Source organism: Vespa crabro, chromosome 1 (genome assembly GCF_910589235.1).
Source record: "Vespa crabro chromosome 1, iyVesCrab1.2, whole genome shotgun sequence".
Taxonomy (NCBI): domain Eukaryota; kingdom Metazoa; phylum Arthropoda; class Insecta; order Hymenoptera; family Vespidae; genus Vespa; species Vespa crabro.
In genome coordinates, this window is record NC_060955.1 from 5815505 (window position 1) to 5838359 (window position 22855).

Genomic DNA, 22855 nt, shown 5'->3' on the forward strand with positions numbered 1-22855 from the left:
GGTCTTTGCTACGGGCGGTTACGTAAAAGCTTGACTTCGACGAAGCTTCCTGAAAGATCCTGTATATACTAAGAGAGAAGGGGAATAATCTAATTCCTTTTGCTCGACGGTGTTTACTTCCGTCTCCGGTGCCACTTGTTTTCCTCCTGGGACGACGACGTTGAATTTTCATTACTTCACGAGAGCAGAAGGTGAGTTACATTTAAATGTCGAACCTCCGAAGAGAAAGACCGAGAGAGAGAGAGAGAGAGAGAGAGAGAGAGAGAGAGAGAAAGAGAAAGAGAGAGAGAGAGAGAGAAAGTGAATGTTTAAAATGGAGAAAGAGAGAAAGGAGAACTCCCAAGGATGCGATATACGAGAAAACAAACTAGTGTCTCGATTCCAGTAGAACGATCCGCTAGTGTTACTTTGGGAGAAAACGAAAACCATTTAGCGTAGCCTCAATGAGCTTCGAGATGTCTTTTCCTTTTCCACAATTCTTAGAAATAGTAAGCATTCCGTACTTCGCCCTCAACTTTCCCAGTGATGTTGCAAAATTTAACGCGAGGAAGTAAAAGCCCGCAAGAAGGTAAAAGATGAAATATATTAATTGAAGTAACTTCGTAGAAAAGTGCGAGAGGTGGCGCTAAGGAAGGTATTTCCCTCGTAAAATATCAGGAAAAATCGTAAATGCGTTCACGACTGAAATATAGCATAGTAATCTTTATGAGGGGCTGTTACTTGTCCGTTAGTAACGAAGGGATGGTGCAATTTGCGTCCTCTTAACGACTCGCTATGCGTTTATTTATTTACGGCGTCCATACACAAATCAACCGTCTAGCCACGTCTCATGAGACGCCAATAGTTTTTCTCACCATTTCGAGCTATCGTCAAATTTATCTTCTTTTTGGTCGTTTTCCAGCGAGTCAAGATTGTTCAATTCATTGAATTCGATTAATTCCATTTTGAAAGACGAGATAATCGTTATCGAAAGAAGAGAAGGATCTGTCGACCTTTTGAGACGTACTCAGGGAACCTTTCGTTTCACTAATTACGTACCGCTTTAATCGCGCAACGCTATTTATTCGAGGTGCTGTGATCTTTGTCAGGATCGTGTAGTAAATTCCGCGCCTTCCGACGCGCGTACCGGCCGGATCCTGCCGCTTGATTGCAAATTAGAGCGCAAACGTTCGCGCTAGCTTATCGACCAATACAATTACGGATTTCGGAGTTCAAGTAAGGTCAGAGAAGGGAAATCGTGCCAAAATGCCGTGCGATTCATTAAAACGAATATCGAGCGTACGTGCTACGCTCATCGTTGCGACGTGGAAATTCTCTAACAACGAGTGCCTTTAAATCCGATACAAATCCATTTTGTTTTACTGGCCGCGTAAAATCGTTAAACATTTCCAGCGTACCGAGGGACGTTATTTTATTAAATACCGAACCGTTCGAAACAAGCGTTTCGTACGAACGTTTGCGGAACAAACGAACGACTTTTGATCGACGTAAAATCGATTTTAATCTTTCCTCGCGAGAGAGGCAAGATATTGCACGTTCGCGTTGTACGATATTTTTTTTTTTATTTTCCTTAGCTTTCAAGTTTGTTTCAAATGATACTCTTATAAACATTGAAAAAATAATCAAAGTACTAAAGAATTGTCGAGGAATGTACGATAAAATTTGAAAAGATCAGAACTCATAGAGAAACGTTCTCTACGTGTCGTATGTACACCGTAAGGCACTTTGATAGTGCTATAATAAAAGCCGAAGCAAATCACTTAATGATACTATTTACATTTAACGTGCGCGTGCTCCGTAATTCCAGGGATTATTCATCGAATGGTATCGAACTCTGATCGCGTATCTACGATCTGCTTGGTGAGCTTCGACCGGTTTCTGAGATTTTTCTTTGGCCGAGCGATGTCGATGAGTTAATTCCGTTAAGTCGATCGACCGCTTAATGCGATTTAAATCCGCGAGCTCAAAGCGTAAACTTATATTTCAAGAAGGCGAGCGTAAATCGACGGACGATTTTCCCGCGGGCACGGGAAATCGGAAGGCGTTATTTCCGCAATAATTTCCGCGGGAGGTAATCGCTCAGAGCGAGGCATGAGAGACGAAAGACTGTGCATGGACGCGCGTTCGATAAATCTATCGAGAATAGAGGGGATAGTAGATAGGAGGGCGCTTCGTTGGCCCGACTGCAAAATTCAAATGGAACGTCTGGAATTCGCATTTTAAACCGCGACAGATATAGCAAGTATGGGAAGGGGAAGGGGGGTGGGAGGACGCTAGAAAATAACAACGTCACAACTCAAAATGAATTATAGAAGGGTGCGAAATGCTTTTGCTATAAATTAAAACGATCGTCGACGTATCGATAGAAGGACGACCGATAGCCATTCGGGTCGGGGTTTTAAATTGTCAGCAGAAATCGGACGAATTCGTTTTCTCTTAGTTAAAGGATCCTGATGCTCTAGAAATCGGACGAAAGAGAAAGTTTAGAAGAAAGGGAAGTGATGATTCTTCGATGGGAAAGGGAGGGGATAATTTCAAGTAAGTAAGACGAATTTCTGTCGCGTTTAAGATCGCTCGATACGATCACGTATTAACCGCAGCGTTCGTTAGAACGCCCAAGATCGAAGGGGGAAGAAATGAAGAGAATAAAGAGCGAAGTCGAAGATAGAAAAGGAGAGGGCGAGGCGCTTATTAAGTTAGTCGCGAGGATTCCTGAACGCGCGCGTACACGGTCCGAGCAACATGCGAATTATACGATCCACATCGCGCGAAAGATTCAAGAGAACGACGTGGAGCTTCGAGGACGCGAAGTTGCGCCGAGCGGAGCCAAGCCGCTCGGGGTGAAAGTAATAACAGTGAAACGCGCTCGCGCGGACAACGACGAGAGCGCGTATACGTGACTAGTACTTAAGCCATTTTTCGATACGACCGGTACTTAGCCGCACGCCGGCCTCTAGCTTGCTCTCTACCAGAGAAACTATCTCTGAGAGATGTGCTTCTCCTTCGTCCTTGGGAAAAGTCGAGGAGGTCGATGACGAGGAACGGACGACGAGCCGCTAAGAGATCGACAAGCGAAAAGGAAACTGAAAGAGAACGTTTCACCAAAAGGGGGTAATCGTGCAAAGAATCTTTCTCCTCTCTCTCTCTCTCTCTTTCTCTTTTTTCCTTTTTTCCTTTTTTCTTCTTCTAATTTCAAAGAAGTATCGTTTTATGAGAAGGGTCCTGAGAATTATGAGCAAATACTGTTAGAAAAACTTTCTTTCGTACTAACTATATACGTGAAGATAAATTTGATAAGATTAGCGGGAATTTTCTAAAGATAGGATTTTTTTGCACTTTTTCTATTCTCTCTTACACATACATGCATACAAGATCCTTTTATTCTCGGATTCGATGAACGACAGGTTCAAGTGCGTTTTTTTTAGAAAGCTTCCTTCTATTTTTCCAATCCTTCTTCATCTTTCTTTTTATCATTCAAGTATACCGTCAAAACGGACACTGCTCGCTCATTCAAAATGACATTTTCAATAGTGAGAAACCGACTTTACCTCGCCACTAAGTTTAGGGTATCTCCGCTAACGCATAAATTTGTGATACAGCAAAGTCATTCCAGAATATAGATGGGTGTAGTCACTCGTGCGCGTGCGCGCCCGAGCATCAATATACGTAGAGAAATATACCGAGAATACATTGTGCGAAAGTTGGAGTGGAAAACGCACAACGTCGAAATATTTTCTTAACCGGTCCGTCCCTCATGCTGTTCCTCCTCGTCGTATGTGTCCACACGTGTGTATGTATGTACCTAGTACGTGTAGCGAAACGACGAAGCCTCGAAGTACTTCGAAACTTTTCGTGTCAGGTGGGTATGCACAGCACTCGAAGGTGCCTGCTAGAATTACGAGCGTTTTAGTCCGTTCGTAAGGACGGCTAGCGTAGAATTCGCATCAGGTTAGATGATCAAAGCGTGTCGTGGGAGGATGAGAAAGTAAAAGAAAAAAAGATCAAGAGAGAGAGAGGAAGAGAGAGAGAGAGAGAGAGAGATTCAGGATGAAAAAGTAGAAGAAGGATGCGTAGAAGTTACATAGGGATTAACCGTAAAAGTGAAAAGGCTTATTATGTCATTAATTGAGCATTTTTGAAAGAAACTCTAGCGCGTGCGCTGCTTTTGTCGGTCTAGGCCAAAGACGGAAATTACGAAGACATTCCATTTCGTAGATCTTCTTCATCTATCTTATTCTCTTTCTCCTTGTCTCTTGCTACAGACTTTGCTCAGTGAATTTGAGTTTCCAAGAGATAAGCCCTAATTTTTCATAAATTATTATTGGCCTATGGAACGACGTACATACGTACTTTGAAAGTCGCGTGTATTTTTGAAAATCCATGCCGAAGCAGAGCACCCAAGTACCTATTTCGGTGATACTTCAAAGCATATACATTAGGATGTATGCGAGTTTACATGCATATATAGATACATATATACATGTGTGTCATACTTCCTTGCGAGAAATGTCTCTGACAGATGGTCCACGTCCTAAGAAACGTCAGATCTATCTTCTACCCGATGTAACGTACGGCAGTGATTCATGCGATTCGTCTTTCGTAGAATATTATTTTTCTCAGTTTTATGTACTTTTTACTTGAGTCATAAATCAGTACGGAGTTATTAGAATCCCGATCCCCATTTCCGATTTTGCTTTCAACGAATTCCAAGATTTGTCGCGTATGATTTGTCGGCCATGGAGTATCGCAAAACATCGATTGATTTTCATTCGAAAACCCGCTACTTCAATTTGAAGAATCTGATAAAATACCTAGTGCAGATTGATATGATCCACGATAACAAAGTCGAATGAATGGACATGTAATGGTTTATGAAACTTTAGTCATAAACTGAGTGCAAAACCTTTCCAATAATCCATATTATAGAGTAGTATAACATTGGTTTGATACAATGTCGTGAAACCGAAATTTTAGATTTTAATAAGCCTTTCCATTACCGGAGCGAAATAGGCTGTAAAAGAGCCTATAAAGTTTAACAATCTCTTTCGTACGTGAGTTTTATAACGGTTCGGAGCTTAATATCGGAAACGCACGTTCCGATCGATACCAAAAAGGGTTTCGTGCTTTTATCCGTTCGAGGCTGCATGGTTAGGATGTGAAATCGATAGTCCATAGAAGTCGATAAAAAAGGCATACTTACGCGTGATTTTTTAGTACATTCTCGACCATATGCGTCACCACAGACCAAATAAAAACAGATCCATCGGAAGAGCCAGCAGCGATGTATTGGCCATCGGGACTAAAACCCGCTCGCGTCCAATCGAAAGCAACTTTGAAGCCATCAGCACTGCAGTAAAAACAATCAAAGACATCAATTTTCTTGGTAAATTTTCCATTCGAGACGAGAGCAACGATTAAACTTTTTCACATATAATATTGTCAAAATTATTTAATTTTGCTCAGTTGAACTTACCTAAACGAACCAATTATTTTCTTCATTCGTAGATCGATAAGCTTGACAGTGTCGTCTCGCACACAGCTAAGTAAATAATTCGTATCTAAAAGGAACAAATGAAAAAGTAAATTTAGTTTATATTCGTGTATTGTATGCATAATCGAATCTATGGAAAGTCGCGATTTATTAATTATAAATCCAACGAATAAAAAGCCTCGTTCAAACACATCTTAAGACCAAACACTTTGGAGTCAAGTGGAGAAAAGGGACATTCTGTGTAATCCCATTTTACGACGTATAAATCTTCGGCGGTTGCGTTTGGAAACGTTTCGTCGAGTATATTCCTCTACGGGTGGAATATTGTACTTTAATGGGAGTATACATAATGTATTACGACGAATGATAAAGGAAAAGCATTAGAGCGATACGATGTAATCGAGCAGAATTTTAGAGTCGTTGCAATACCGTTTCATTCGGCTTCTATCCTCGTATTACTGAGATTAATGAAATGCGGGAGGACAATATATGTCTCTCGAAAGAGCTCTTCAATCAACGCAGTGAATTCGCAGTTAAAATCGGTGCTTTGGGATACCATCGAAAAGCAAGGTAATATTTCTGTGTGCTCGTTTCGTTATAACGCGTGTGTGCATGAGCGCGCCCGCGCTACATACTATCAAAAAAACTAATCCTTCGCGAAATACCATTTTGTTTCACGAAATATTGATTGTCATTGAATATCGCTAACGTTTAAATCCTTTAACAAATAGATATATACTAGTAGGTCTTTCGAAAATGGAATTTTGATGGAGGAAACCCATCACATTGATGAAATTAAGCTTACCACGAGATAAATCCAATGAGGTAACCTTCCCTTCGAGAAGAATGTCGTTTGAGCTAGATTCCGCTCTGGTGTCCCAAAATCTTATTCTTTGATCAAAATGACCGCTGATTATCGTTGATCCAGCACCATCCGACGTCACAAGATCGTTACAACTCGAACCAGTAAATTTCGTTTCTATACCTATTAAAGCAAAACAATTTATACTTGAATAAATAGAAATTATTTTCAAATTGAGATAACGTGGAAATTACGAATACAAAGATATATAGAAATATAATAAATTTTCCTGGTCCCGTAGATCAGGCTCGTTAAGTCGTCGTTTTATTATCGAAAAGCATATCCTTTAAATAGAAAAATTATATCTTCCAATTTTGCGTTTTCAAATCTCTCGGTAGTCGTTTTCATCGATCCGCACGGTGAAATAACCGAGATTTCAAACTTAATTTACATCGGGAAATGACATTCGCGTCGCCTCATTTCTATGAAACCCTTGGAAATCGCGAATAGTGAACGGAAACGGCCAACATCAAGACTGAAAACCGGATAAATTACGGTTTTTCCGCTTATAAGTGACTTTCTTGCAACGCTTCCGTCGTTCTCATGGCATCTTCTCTGTGCAAGTTTCGCTACAACACGATCGTTGTATACACACACACACACACACGCATACATATACACATTTCAATTTTTATAGATACCTACCTATTTACCTACCTACGCGCAACGCGCGGATACAAGCTAAATCAAATGTAATTTCTCGTCCGATCGATCGTCCCGTCTAATCTGTTTTTACGACGTGCCATCGGTTTTTGCGAAAAAATTAGGTATTGTAAAAAGAGAAGCAAGTATTGCTCGTAATGGAGTAGTGTGTATTAACGATCTAGCTAGCACCATGCACAGAATATTTACATAAATTCTGTCACGCGAGGTGCGATCCGTGAAATTTGAAAAAATTAAATCTTCCGGGTTTTAAATCCATTTATAGACGCGTATGTGTATAAGAAAGTAAATGTTCTGTGTGTGTGTGTGTGTGTGTGTGTGTGTGTCTGTGAGAGAGAGAGAGAGAGGGGGAGAGAGAGAGAGAGAGAGGGAGAGAGAGAGAGAGAGAGAGAGAGGGAGAGAGAGAGAGAGAGAGAGAAAGAGAGAGGGAGAGAGAGAGAGAGAGTAATTTGCTTAAGTAAAAGCAAGATCGGAGGACTTTTTTTTTGTATTTGTAAGTTTTATACTAGATTTTTGATAAAAGGAAAATAATCAAAGGTTCTTTTTCCTTTCGTAACGAATCTCTTTTCGATTAGTACAATTCTTTAATCTCTCTTTTGGTAAGTTTTCCTCTTCTAAAATAAATAGACGCTAATTCGAATTTCATGGATAACGTGTGTCTATGAATATTTGGAAATAGCACTCCGCATTAGGAGTTTGAATTTGAAAATACATTAAAGCGTCAAAACAACGCACGAGCGACGTCGATGCAGTACACAAAGATTCCTGCCGGTAATAACATTTCTTTCCGAGTGTTCGACATTGTTCAAATAAATTGCCATTGTTTCCTTGCTCTCCGATGAAATTTTTTTTACAAGAAAATACAGAAATTTGCCCATCGAGTTAACGATATCGAAGAATTATCGATGAAACACATAAAAAGAGATGATAGGACGTCATTCAAAATCATCGATAATTCGTACGTTAAAGATTAATGAAAATTTAAAATGAACGTTGTTCAAAATGTTCGATCCACGTTGCATAATCCAAGATACATTCCATTTGGCTTATGATAATCATTTGTCCGAGTCATAATTCTACCATCATTTCGAATAAGAATGTCGAGCAGAACGGATTACCAAAACAGCGGACAGGAAGGTTAAGATTACAAGGCCAAATTAATTTCTATGTTAGCTAAGCGTCTCAAGATATCTCAAGACGTAGTCTTACGTGTAAGAAACGCTCTTCCATTTCCAGAAATAGGATGATGTTGACTACGTCGTAGAGTACGATGTTGACTACGGAGGAAGGAGTCGAGGTTTAAATGCACCAGCTGTTGGATTCACTGTGATAGACTTTCGCAGACGTCACTGTCAGTTTTCATGCTAATCTATTAAGTTCTAGAGAGAGAGAAATAGAGATAGAGAGAGAGAGAGAGAGAGAGAGAGAGAGAGAGAGAGAGAGAAGAGAAAAGAGGAAAACAAAGATATTGCAAGAACGAAAACACAAATTCGTGAATGTATTGACTTCGTTTCGAAAAGTTCGGATATCATTTACAGAAAATCTATTAGAATCGACGAAATCGAATCGGCGAAGCGACGACACAAGGCTGAGAATTTCGCACTCGATGTGCTAACAGAGGCACACACGTAAATCCATGTCGTGTATTTTGTGGTCGACGGAATAGACTTCCCGACGTACGTAGCGTCGTTAATTAATCGAGCTTCTCGTTCCTGCGTGGCACGGTTCAGTCCGGAAGGCGTGCCACGCCGTTCTCAAAATTATACAGGACAGACCGAAGGGTGGAAAATAGCGCGTTAGAAAAGAGCCGATCCGCTTTAAGCTTCCTTTTTGTCTTAAAGCTCGCGAACTAAACAATAATTCACGCTTAAACGCCCTTTCAGCGGAGCACTCCCATTGTCCGCTCCTTGCGTTCGGAGATTTATTTGAACGAAACTTTTGTACTTCTGTCTCTTTCTCTCCTTCCACTCCTTGCTCACCACCCATCTATTTCTCCTCCTCGCGTCTATTCTCTCTCTTTTTCTTGCCCCCTTCGTTCTCTCTCTCTCTCTCTCTCTCTCTCTTTCTCTCTCTCTCTCTCTCTCTCTATCTCTCTCTCTGTCTCGATAGTGCTACGTTCACTGTTTTTCTCGACTGTACCGAGGATTTTTTACCAAAAGAGGAGCGGCTAGATAAAGTTGGCACATATACGCATAAATTCATATTAGAACTAATGACTATCTCGATATATTTATTTTTTATTATTGTTTGAGATTTAATATGCAAATTAATTATACACAATAACCCGTTACGATTCCTATGTATTGAGTTTGAAAAGTTTTCGAATCAATCGTGACTGTTTGACGTCTATTGTATTTCTCAACGGTTTATTTGCGTTACCAGCGTTCGGTGACTGGTGCTTTAACTTTTGAACGTTCGAAATTCCCGCCGTTGTTGTTCGCTGTTCACAACCATGATTGCACCTACCAATACCTCATTTGCAATTAAGCTCGGTATTATAGATAAAACGAAAAGTTATAATCATAGTGTAAATAGGAAAAATTAACGATTGGATGAGAAACAATTGAAACAAGTTTAATGATGTTCGATTCTAGCGAAATCATTTCGATTCGATCGTTACAATGCCATATTTACCATTAATTACTCATGGCGCATATATACCTTACTGACGTAGACTATTTTCCTTTCTTTTTTTCTTTTTTGTTTTTTTCTTTTTTCTTGTCTTTTCCATTTGTTCGATCATACTTTAATACGTTGTTTTTAATAATACCAATATCACTGAAATCAATGTGTCATTTATAAAATGTACAATAACATCGGAATGTCTAATCGATTCAATGCATAATCGATCATTCAAGAACGCTTCGCCAACAGAATTAATTTCTCGCGATGTGAGTAACTTCAAACGTGATGCGAGCATGGCAGTCGAGTCAGATGTAATTTGGGATCGAGACCCTGAGGCAATCCTTTCGAAGCGTAGTTTTGGCTATGGTCCGTCGCTATCGTTCTCGTGCAGTTACCAATCCTTTGTCAATAAAATCGTGGACACGACTAATCGAAGTTGCAGCAGTAACGTGTTTACTCTCGCGTAAAGTGATATGTTGAAACGTGTTCTTCGAAAAACGATAACCTTTTAATTAGATTAGTCAGTTAACTCTCCCCTGTCCATTTGAAAATCTCGAATATGTCATTTTTTTATTTGGTTTACATTTTCTTCTTTCTTTTCTTTTTCTTTTCTTTTTTATCAAAGACAATGGCTTATCTAAGAAAAGACAAATATTATAATTCATTTCCTCCTCTTCGCCATCACCACTCGTGTTTTTTTTCATCTTTAATGTCTTTCTCCTTCTTCGAGATAAAATCTACTCTCAGTATGGCCCGCATCCGAAAGAAAAATATAAGTTCTAATATATATATATATATATATATATACGCGATAGTATTCTTTTTGCCGCAATTCGTTATCGCGAACCACTTGTTGAGAGGAATAATTTCCGCGAAAAGGATTGTGCCAACTCCGTTTCTCTTCATTTTCATTACGTGCCGTTGTCGGAGAGAGATAAGGCGCGATTCTTTTGGCCTGCATCTTGTAATATTAGACACGAGAACTTTACTCTTCCCATTCATCGTAAAAATCATCAACAACGATTTGATATTCCACGATCAATAAAATGAGCGTGCGAAAATAATCTCACATGAGAAAGAAAAAAAACGAACGAAGATCTAAGTATCTAAGTATGTACATAGTTATCTATTTTTATATATCGAATTAACGCGTTTATTTAATTTATATCGTTTTAATTGGAAAACTTTTCTGTATAATCATTCTTGTCGAATTATTTACATATAGATAGCAAATAGAAGCGGGGCACATCTTATCCATGTTACGGATTTTCAATTTATCACGGGATCGACCATTGTCTTTCGAAAAGAGGGGAAGACACAGCTTTAACGCCGTGGGAAATTGTCAATTCATTTTTTATCACGAAGGCCCGCTTATCGCGATGGGATACCCGTTAAAAGCGTCGACGGATAAAGAGAATCGCCTTTAGGATATGAAGGAAAACGGTAGGATCTCGGTGTAAAGTGAAGGAAAGAAAAAAAGATAAAAAAAGAGAGATAGATAGATAGAAAGGAAGAGAGAGAGAGAGAGAGAGAGAGAGAGAGAGAGAGAGGGGGAGAGGGAAAGAGAGAGGGAAAGAAAGTTTGTCGGTTCGAAGAAAATCCGTTTTCTCGCGGATGGATCTTATCGAGTTAATTAACCTACGAGGACAAAAAAGTGGTCGACGAGGGATAAAGAATACGGAGGTGAAGTGATTTTTATTCGATCCACGTCATTAAGGTGGCGACGTTCGTTGATGATATATATCGTATTCATACAGAGTAACTTTATACACGTTATATTTCACGTTCCAATCCATTGTAACGCTGGCGTTATAAAACAAATAATAGAAATAATGGGATATCGCTGCAATATGCATTATTTTTGCTTCAAAGATATTGATATTTCCGATATTCTTTCTTTCCTGGTTTTTTTTTTTGTTATATATATATATATATATATATATATATATATATATAACTGTTATATATATATATATATAACAAAAAAAACCAAATATATATATATATTTTCATTACGTATATATGTATATATATATTTTCATTACGTATATATATATATATATATATATATATATATATATATCATGTCGTTATTACCAATATGTGAACTCGAAAAGTGTACAGAGAGAATTTTAGCGGTCGATAAGATATAACAATTTTTTATTTTCACCAATGCATGTAGATATAATATACATTCATCGAAACGAGTCTATATGTAAAATATTGATCGAATTCATGATGAATGCTTTTGTACGTGGTAAATAATCTAGTTCACGCCTTTATTGTAGAAAATTAAATTATTCGAGGAACATCAAAATGTTCCAACCATGGAATGAACTATTCAAACTCTTTGATGCAGATTATTTGTATCATATTAAACTGTCTCGCGAAAATCGGATTACTTATTAAATCGATGGATTTCGTAGTAAAAATTGTGCGCTATATTCCCGTATATAAATTCAAATAAATTATTATTATTATTATTATTATTATTCGATAATAGAGAGAACAAACAATACATAGGATTTCTTCAACTTACACGCCTTGTTACGTAGGTCCCAGATTTTGAGAGTGCGATCGTGACTGCCCGAAACTACTTTTGAGGGTTCGCCAAGAAACTTGGCCGCCATCACCTTACCGCAATGGCCCGTAAGCGTGTGCTGAAACAGAAATGATAAAAGCCCTTTTAGAGGAAACTCCGAGATTAGCGCGAAGTAATATTGGAAAACAGTGTTCTCGGCATGAGATCAGATCAGATTAATTGCTTTCGGTCTAACGATAAGGTCCGACGAATATGAGAGAGTACGATTATTTTGCGAGGAAAGTTTCTGAAATAATTTGAAAGAAAGGTGTGGCATCGATGACCGACGAATGGAGAAAAGAGAAAGAGACCGATTATACGGTCGATATGAAGTAGTCGCCGTAGAAGAACTCTGCTAGCCGACGCTTTGTATTTGAAGTCTTTCTTTAAACTTTTGAAAGCGACTCGTTAGTTGGTGCACGGGCTTTCATAAGTTGGTTTTCCCCTTTCTACCGTCGACTTCAACTCGGTTGCAAGTATCGACGTGTTTGAAATGGGAAATGAACGTGGACCTTACGACTCGCAAGTAGACCAGCTTCTATAAAGGAACGTTAGAACGTTATTCTTCTTGGGCGGCAAACGAGAGAACGTTATTTTTCAAGTTTTTTTCCTTCGGTCTGAATTCAATGACCCCGATTGATATTGAAAGATTTTATCATTCATAAAGGAAACATTGAAGTTATTTGATTTATCTATTTCTTTCTATTTGTCATATTACACATTTGATTAATTGTATATTAAATTTTAGTATTATTTTTCTTTTCTTTCTTCAACTCGTAGTCGTTCTATTATTTATCCATTTTTTCTTTTCTGTTTTCATTAATCTGACTTGTTCAATATTATAGATATAAATATTTTGTTTTTTAACGTATACGCACACACATAAGCTTCTTATTTTTAACGTCTAACCAATGACAAAGAATCAGTAGCTAGATACATACATACATATATACATACATACAACTCGACATATAAACGATCTCATAAACATGGAGGAACGGTTTACGGTACCGATCGATATCTCGATGACATATCGAATCGTCGTTGCGACGAGCATGCATGATATCGGACAGCGGCGTTCAACGTCGTGGCTGATATACGCATCGTGGTATTATCCCCACTCCTCTTTCATCCTCGTTTTAATAGCACATACGATGACATGCGTGTAATAAACGTCGCTAGCAACGCAGCATACTACGAACGTAAACATTTTAACGCGCGAAATTTGTCTGTATCTTTGTTTCTTTCTTTATATGTTGCCTCTTCTCTTCTTCTTCTTCTTCTCCATTTCGTTTTCTTCTCTTTACGCCACGTCAGCTCATAACGAGACAACGTTACTAGCGACGTCATTGATATTAATATCCCTGACCGCTTTACGAGTTAATAAATAATATCGGCGACGGAAGCTCGTCGCGTCTTGGTTGGAACAATCTAACGATGCTTATACAGCCATGTCGGTGATTACACTTTTCAGAAGAATTCTTTTCTCTTACGACCTTAAACTTTTAAAGTATAAAGCATTAAATGCATACGCGCGCGCGCGCGCACACACACATAGTCATGGATATGAAATAACTCGACGTATCATATGTACAACCGATAACTGACGGACATATTTATGAGTCTATCAATTTTTCGATAACTCTGACGATAAACGAATGATTTAAGAAGACGAGGACGTATGCGCGAACTTCGAGCTAATGAAATTTCAATTCGATCGGATATATCACTGTTTCGATCCTCATTTTTCTAAGGTCGTCGTCGTCGTCGTCGTCGTCGTCGTCATTTCCCGCCGTCGTTGTCGTCGTCGTTGGCGTCGTCGTCGTTTAATGGACGACGAGTTCGAGCGCGACATCGACAAGAGAAAAGTAGTGGAAAGAGAGAAGAGAAGAAAGATTTAGGGAGAGAGGGAAAAGGAGTAGAGAACGAACGACTCGAGGGCTCTTCCCGTGTAAGAGGGAACCATGTTAAAAAGAAGACCGCCAATTTTAACGTGCACTACCGTAGTCGAGCTCTCGCGCTCTTGAAAAATGTCCTAATGTAAATTAATGGCCCGGAAGTTTGGCCGGAATGGCTTCACCATGAAAGAAACACAGAAGAAGAGAAAGAGAAGGTAGAACGGTTAGCTTGCACCATTGAGGAAGAACTTTCCTCTCTTTCTTACATAGAAAAAAAAAAAGAAAAAAAAGAAAAGGGAAGGGAGAACAGAGAGGACGAAGAAGGGACTCGAAGGGTACGTGCCATGATCTAATGTCTCGAAAAGTTAGTGGAAAGTGCGAGGGTGAATCCACCTTTAACAGCGTACGTTAAACGGCTAAGTACGCTCGCTTTTTTCAATCAACCTCTCTCCCTTTTCACTCCCTTTTTCTTTCTCTCTCTTTCTCTCTCTCTCTCTCTCTTTCTCTTCATTTTTTTTTCTTCTACAAGAGGAGAAAGTTGGAATTTTTATATCGATGTCGAACTTTTCATTGAGTTTTCCTCTGGAAATTTTTCATACCTTTATGGGCGTCGTGAATAACCATTAATCAATTCAAGTAGAATCTAGATCGTCGGATGAATGAATTCAGAACGTATATCAGAAGAAATTGATCGCAATAAGAATGAGACGTTATCAAGCTAATATCTAAAAAAAATATATATATATATATATATGCATAGAAAAGGATTTATCGGTGAAGTTTTAAAAGTTTTAGCGTGGGTAGCCGAAAACGTGAGTCAACGAAGAACATTCAGTACAATAAATTTACTTTTGCTTTTGTTTTCCCTTCATCCTCTCTGTAGGTAAAAGAGAGATAGAAGGAAAAAGTGTGTGAGAGAGAGAAAGAGAGAGAGAAAGAGAGAGATTGAGAGAGCATTACAGTACTCGTAGGACGATGCAGCGTCCTTTTATTTCGCATCTACGCAGTGAGAGTCATCATCCTGGAAAGATACGGTGTAAGGTTTACAAAATACGCGGCTGATATCGTCGTTTTTATGAGTGAACCTACTGCTGCGTGCACTAGCTCTCTTCTTCTCTTACAGAGCCGTCTTGCGCTCGCAATAAAATCATAAACTCCTTCGTGGGTCCTACGATGAGCCCCATCGAGAGAGCGAATAGTGCGTACGTTCCGGGCGCGCTTGCTACGAGAACGCGGTTCACGAGAGATAGGGAGAGAGAGAGAGAGAGAGAGAGAGAGAGAGAGAGAGAGAGAGAGAGAGAGAGAGAGAGAGAGAGAGAGAGAGAAAGAGAATAATGGGGTGGGGACACGGGAGGGAGAATGGACGAGATCCTTCAAGTTGTACGGAGGTTCAATTAAAGACGATAAAAAGCACGAAGGAGAGTAGCCGGTAACCTTCCTGGAAAACAACTAGCGACCTCCGTTTTATTGCTCGCCGTGTTTCGCTACGTTTTTAAAGAGCGCGTACGAGTGCGAGACTCCACCGAAAAGCATTACGACTATAAAACGAATGAGAGACAAAGGGAGAAAGAAAGAAAGAAAGAGGCAGAAAAAGAAAAAGAGAGAGAGAGAGAGAGAGAAAGAGAAAAAGAAAGGAGAAAAACTTAAATCGTTTATCCACACTTTACTCTAAACAAACCGAAACAAAACCGAAGCTTGCTTCTTAAAGGAGACGTATTACATAAAGTGAGATAAGAAAGAATTCTATTGCCAACATTTTTTTGTTCCTTTCTAACATTGCTATACTCAGACGGTTTGAGAAATAAAAAATTCAATCTTAGCAAATAGACTTTTATTTATTTGTTTATATCATAACTCCAGAATGCGCATAATAGAGAAATGTAATAAGCGTTTGGGTTGCGTCTCTTCAAAGAAACAAAAGTTGAATGCGGTATTATAATGAGAGCAGAAACAATGCTCTTGAGAGAATTCACCTTGTATTACTTTCATTCATTATCTTATCAATAACGCTTTGAAGTAAACTTTCATTTCTCGAACTTACTTAACGAAAATTTTGAAAAATATTGTTGTTGTTGTTCCAAACAGTAAATACCAATGTTCATAAAGTTCCTTTAAATATATAGCCTTTTCATATTCTTTTTTTTTCCCATAAATAAAACGATGCGATATTACGGTAGAGACCGATCCTTGTGGTGACGGGGAAGTAGCTATAGCGTCTACGGAGAAAAGTAGTACCTCGAAAGGTAGTGGGAGGACGTAAGCAAATGGGGTGTCGTTGGCTCGGCGTTGTCAATCGTTTACCGATACCTTCGTAGAAAGCGTCTCGCATCGTAGGACACGAGGAACATATATGCCCTGCGCAAAGCAATGTTTGCAAATAGTACGCATGTACGTGTACCTGCACGCGAAGCGACGGTTTGCCTATATAAACGTTCTCATCGTTTTTCACTGCCACTTCGTTAGCGGAGACCGCAATCGCAACCGTTTTCCCTGAAGCGGAACACAGCGATCGAGTGTACTCGCCCGCAGCTGCTGGACGCGGTTCAGGACGATTTATAATTACGTCCGATTGACAAAGACGTTTGCTTGTTTTACGAGGAAAGGAGCAATCGTTTCTTCTACTGTCAAGATCGAGAAAGAAGGAAAAAGAAAGAGAGAGAGAAACGAAGAACACAGACGTCGATCCGAACCGTCGTGACATTTCGTGATAAAATTTATTATGATTATCCGTGAGGTAAACTACCGTTGCTAATTTAAGATCGTAGAAGAAATTAATACGCCTACCGTGATTAATACCAAGACACGTAAATTTTACGCGAAGTTAATAGCGCTCTTTCAAAACCGGTATATGATCCACGATCAGCGTCAGCGATCTTTCCCCGCAATTATGATTCTCTTATTTCTAGCGGCGTAATGATTATAACGACGACATTAGGATGTTGATCGATAAGGAACAAAGAAAGACCAGAGAGAATTTTTTTTTTTTTTTCTTTTTTTTTTTTTTTTTATCATTTTCCGACGACGACGCCCGAAGTTGAACGATATGTGTGTTTTAATACGCATGCGGGTCGTCGAGTTTCGAGCTCGTATTGAAAACGCTTGTTGGACCATAGATAAACGAACGATGAGAAACATCCGTCGAATGGTATCATAATTTTATCGATATTACGGATTTTGCGAGAGTAATTCGAACATTCGCTCGAATCCTCATAACAATCGAATTTATCGTAACGTTCGTACCATGGGTGGCAATAATTTCGCGAGAATATACGAGTCATTCGATAAGTGGGAATAATCCAACTGGTCGATTAAGCGAAACTAATAGAAATGAATATTACGATAGTACAGATAAAAATAGTTGCTGATTATTGCGTTTGTGTTTAGGATGCGTACGTAAACGTTCTTGATTTTTATACTTTGTGGATAATTGCGAGCCGAGAAGCCGTGGAAAAGCTCTTGTCACTGACGGAATACGCGCAGGAAAATCGCTGGAGGGTCACACTGAAACTCTAATTACCCCGATATATCGGCATTGATTCGCTTTAGTTCCATTTGATTTAGCCGAATATAAACGCTGTTGTAGAAGCAGCACATCGTCCGCCGTGCGTTCAGTCTAATTGCAAATCTATGATCTTCGGGGTAGCAGAACGATCGTTAAGTAGATACGTTTCATTGAACGAACACACTACGATCGACCATAGTCCTACCACATGAATGCTCGGAGATACTCGAGCATCCAACAGAAACAACGACCTCTTCCTCGAATGAGCTTGCTCGTTTCTCTTCATTTTTCTTACTAGCCGATGGATTTATCATTTACGATCCTTTGCTTGTCTTGAATTCTTGGTACGCTTCTCTTCAGTCTCTTTCCCGTTTATAAAAGAAAAATTCATTAAGCTAGGAAAGAAGATGATCTCGTGCATGAAGACCACAGCTATGACAATAACGACGACGACGACGAACTTGTTATTAATTTACCTTCGTGGAAAATGTTATTTGTGTTTCTACGATTTATAATGGCAACGATGTTGTAAAGGAGACAAAAGGATTAATTGTCAACGTTTCTCTTTTTCCCCAAAGTTAAAGATAATGTCGAACCGTCGAAGGTGCGTTTATGAAATATGCAAAAAGTAAGTACTACGTAACTGCATCGAAAGGAAAAGTTTGCACGGAGGGATTGGGCCGTAACACAAAACTACTTGGAGGCTTTTATCGAAGAATACTTGGGTGCAACCCAAGTATTCAACCACTCGCCTCCTTCAACTCCTTTACCCAGAGTCTAGTCAACCTATATTTTCAAGGCTGCAACGTCGAGAAGGCGGAAAAGGCCATTTCCTCTTTCTCTCTTTCCCTTTCTTTCCAAGTTCCTCTTTTCGCGCGCACGAAACTGCATAGACACACACATACACACACACACACAGGTGCGAACACAAACGTGTACGCTTTCTCTCTACGGTCTCTCTTTTCGCAGCACCGCGATTCTCACTTCGCTCTCGCTAACGCTCGGGGCTGTGGCTGCATCCACACACACATATATATACATAGGTATACGCGCGGGCGCGCACGCATACACACAAACATAATCCAGACTCGTGCTCGTTTCTCCCGTCTAGTTCATACTTATACAGACATATACACCCACAAATGCGCACGCATAAGGATCTCCTCTCATGTGTTCTCCTGAATTAATTCGCTCGAAAGATAAAAAAAAAAAAAAATAATTCTCCTGGCACCGGTGTGTATAATTAATCGTATTATCACGACGTTGTTCATTGTTACGTGTCTACCGCCACCGGAATTGTGCTATTAAAAGACTTGGATAAAATAACGCGGATGATTTTCACGAAATCGAAGAATTTGACGTAAAAGCGTGGATGAACATGACAGCCTCGTTAACGTTATGCTTCATTTTTCCATTCTCGAAAACGATTCCATTTTCATGTGTTGTATTTCTGGTCAAATGTAACATCTAAATATTCATGCATACCTCCGGCAATTGCTCCGGGTTACGGGTCGAGTTTGAACCTAAATCAACATCGCATTATTCTATGCAACGCAAGAATGATTTATTCTACGAGATTTTGCAGGTGGTAAAAAGAAACGAGAAAACGGTTTGGACTTACGTAAGATTAACTCCTACATTACGCAAGCATAGCAATTATGCGCGCATAATAGCGCTGCGTGCATCCAAGATAGCACGATAAAACAAGCTTGTTTCGTTTGTTACGGCACAAATATTTATCCCGTACAATATGTGTGCGAGCAAGTTTTATTATAGCTCACGGCCAAAGTACTCATATGAACGGGAAACACAAGGAGTATCTCGAAACAGTTCGTTACGAGGAACGATCGAAGGAGTATTCTCTGTATAATTTCCTTTTTAATTTATTCTCGTTCCTTTTTCCGTTATCGTTTCCCATCTCCATCATGTTTTCAAAGTTTTCGTGTATATATTCGTCTAAAATATCTGGATTATTTTTACCATTCGTATACGTGCGTAAATATTCCCATGAGTATGAGAACGAGATAATATAATGTATGTATTAATGAATTTATTTTAATTACTCATGGGTTCGATGTACGCGTCGACATTGTTGTTTCCTTTATGTAATAACGAAAATAACGCTTACCTTCCATAAGCTTTATTTTAATTCATTCCGCGAACGCAGATCTTTTTAAATGATTATTTCATTGTGGTACTCGAGTTTATTCCTCGACATTTTTTTAACTTTCATTTCGATTATTACTGCGATAATAATATTTTGCTAATGTGAAAGGTAATCATGAAAGCGAGGTCGAACGTGTCGTTTACCGATTTAACATAATGAATAAGTCATAACTAAAAGAGGATATCAAAGGCAGCAAAGAATTCCGACGATAAATAAGGAGGAAGAGGAAGAAGGGAAGGATAATTCTCTGGCGCCTTGCGTTTTACAACGTGGCGTCTGGCGAGCATTGTACCGGTCGTGCTATAAGGAAAGAGGGAAAAGCAAATAGAGAGTACGAGAAAGAGAGAGAGAGAGAGAGAGAGAGAGAGAGAGAGAGAGAGAGAGAGAAAATGTTCTAAAGACGACGAAGGAGGAAAGCTGTAAGAATAATTCGAATCGATATTCAATTAATGTCTTTAAAGACCTAATCGGTCCTTCGTTATCGCTCGGTATTCGTATTTAATTATCAAGCCTTTCGACATGGCACGAACTAGGGAGAAATTAGAAAGGGAAAAGGAAGAAATTGCGAGACAAGATCTACCGACGCCTTCTTGTGATCTCCCCCTTTGAAATTCCGTTGCGATTGTATATGTAATATTCAACGAGGTTACAAGAGCGAACTAAGAAATGATATCATTTTCTCCGTAATATCGTTCTTTAATTATGACGGATATGTTATAGAATATCGTCGATGTATATCGTCGGAGTAAAGAAATCAAGAAACGATGGTTTATGATCTCTACGAATGTTGGACGAGGTTGCAAATAATCGAAAGGTGAATCGACGTAATTGCGAGGTATCGTGACTTTCGAACGATCTCCCTTTTCGAAGGGACGAAAGATAAAATACATTTCTTAGAGTTTGTTCCGCGGCAACGCACGAAGAGCGAAGCGGTTAACTCGCCGCGGACGAACGGTAGGTCGACTGCTCTACGTACTTTGCAACGTATGTACATGTATGTACAATGTACATACATACGTACGTGTACGGTCCTCCTCCCCTCCTCCCCTCCTCCTTCTACTCATTCTCTCTCTCTCTCTCTCTCTCTCTTTCTCTCTCTCTCTCTCTCTCTTTCCGTCGACATCGCGAGAGAAGTTCGTTGACCGTCGAGCTCGCTTCGTCTCGCTCGGAGCCGCTCTGAACAGCGCTCTCTTTCTTCGAAGGCACTCTTCTACGGCCTTGGCGATTCAATGCCCGCACCAGATAACTCCCCTTCCAGATAATAGATTATTTCATACGTGTAACTAGTCGCTGCTAGTAGCAGCGAGTGCTTCGTCCTTCCTCCTCTCTCTTTTTCGCTCTCTCTCTCTCTCTCTCTCTCTCTTCCTTCTCCCTTTTTCTCGTACCTGCCTCCCGCGATATCTTCCTACTTCTTCAGTTTGTTTCCGACTCGACACGCACACGTGTTGTGTGTACGAGCGCTCACAGGTAACGTTGTGCGCTCATCCTCCTTCCGATTCTTCTCTTCCTTTATCATCGAGCTCGCAGCGGTGCGTGCACGCGCACGCACGCGCGCGCGCGCGCACCTTCGCGAGAGCATGTCCGTATGCTACGTTACCTGCCAGCTTATACGACGACGATACCCGGAACGATCCTTCTTATCGGAATTGCACACGTACCACGCGTAAGTTGGACGATCTCTCTGTTTCTCTCTCTCTCTCTCTCTCTCTCTCTCTCTCTCGATTTTTACTACAAATTTTCGATTCTAACAAATTCTCGTAACGTACAAAGAAGAAACAACCAGAGATTCTAATTATGTGCACGCGCGAGCTTGCGAGTTCGATGTCCGTTTTTCACGCGACGAACTCCAAGAGTGAAACGAATGCTCTCGTTCTTGATGCCCTGCGATACCATCGAGCATTGTTCATTTCGTGAAGGGAAAATTCTTGAAAATTATAAAAAAAATAAAGAAATAGAGAAAGAGAGAGAGAGAGAGAGAGAGAGAGAGAGAGAAAGAGAGAGAGGGAGGGAGAGAGAGAGAGTTTAAGAGTGAGTATATTTGAGTTAGATTGGTAAAGCAAATATTATATATAATGATACATCGCGTGAGTTTATGGACAATTAACATTCGATCGATAAGCAACATTTCCCCTTTACAAAAGAAAAACCCATGACGAGCTGATTTTTTCTTCCCTTAATCCTCTTTTTCCTTTTCTATCTCTTCCTTTCCTTTTTTTCTTCTTTCCATGATCCGTTCTTATTTTTTTTTTCTTTTTTTTTTTTTCTTTTTTTGTTCATTTTGTTTGAGAAGAAATAATCGGTCGATATCAGCCAGCTTGTGCAGTTATTGGAAATTTCTTAAAAGTTTTCACGTTGAAATTCCAACCGCGAGTAATACCAAACTAACAAAACTTTCGTTTCGTTGTTGTAAACGCGAATGGCGTGAAAATAGTTCGCTAAGCTAAATACACGCGATGTACATTACTTCTTTATTCTTCTTCCTCTCTCTTTTCTCTCTCTCTCTCTCTCTCTCTCTCTCTCTCTCTCTCTCTCTCTCTCTTAATCCCATTTCCTTTGATATAAAGGAAGCCCTATCAAGGAACATAAATCATCATCGATAAATCTCTTTTAATCGCTCAAATTTACACGATATATCTCTCTCCTGTTTTATCTAGAAGATCATTTATGTCGACGGCGTGTATAAATAGGCAAAGACTATTTGTCCTGATGGTCCTCATCTTCTTCAGAGCTGACGACAACAACGACAACAACGAGATACGCAAGCTTCATGTTCGCTTTATTCTCTCTGCAACGAATTCTCAAGTAACGCTGATGTCGAGCGTGCGTGAATCGCTGTCGTGCAATCTACGATTACGAGTATAATAAATTTTACTTGACGTGGCTGAGCGAGAGAGTTGGACTTCATTGATAGGACAATGACATTCCTCTCTACACCTACGAACATTGAGGTTCTTTAAAAAGGACAAGCCACGTGTCAACGATGAGTTTCATTCTTTTATTTCTTTTATTTATCTCTTCGTAGAACAAGGTATTCTTCAAAAAGCAACGGTACGCATTTGACTTAGA

At 39.6% G+C, this 22855-nt stretch overlaps 1 protein-coding gene across 2 annotated transcripts in view; it reads right to left on the minus strand.

The window, feature by feature from the left end:
* LOC124430889 (autophagy-related protein 16-1) overlaps positions 1-22855 on the minus strand; it is a 339078-nt gene that overhangs the window by 10976 nt on the left and 305247 nt on the right. For both annotated transcript variants that reach the window (XM_046978102.1, XM_046978092.1), the window contains 4 exons: positions 12181-12301; positions 6297-6476; positions 5474-5558; positions 5201-5347 (listed from right to left, as the gene is read on the minus strand). In XM_046978102.1, the coding sequence (XP_046834058.1) occupies positions 5201-5347; positions 5474-5558; positions 6297-6476; positions 12181-12301 (533 nt within the window). The remainder of the gene's footprint in view (positions 1-5200; positions 5348-5473; positions 5559-6296; positions 6477-12180; positions 12302-22855) is intronic.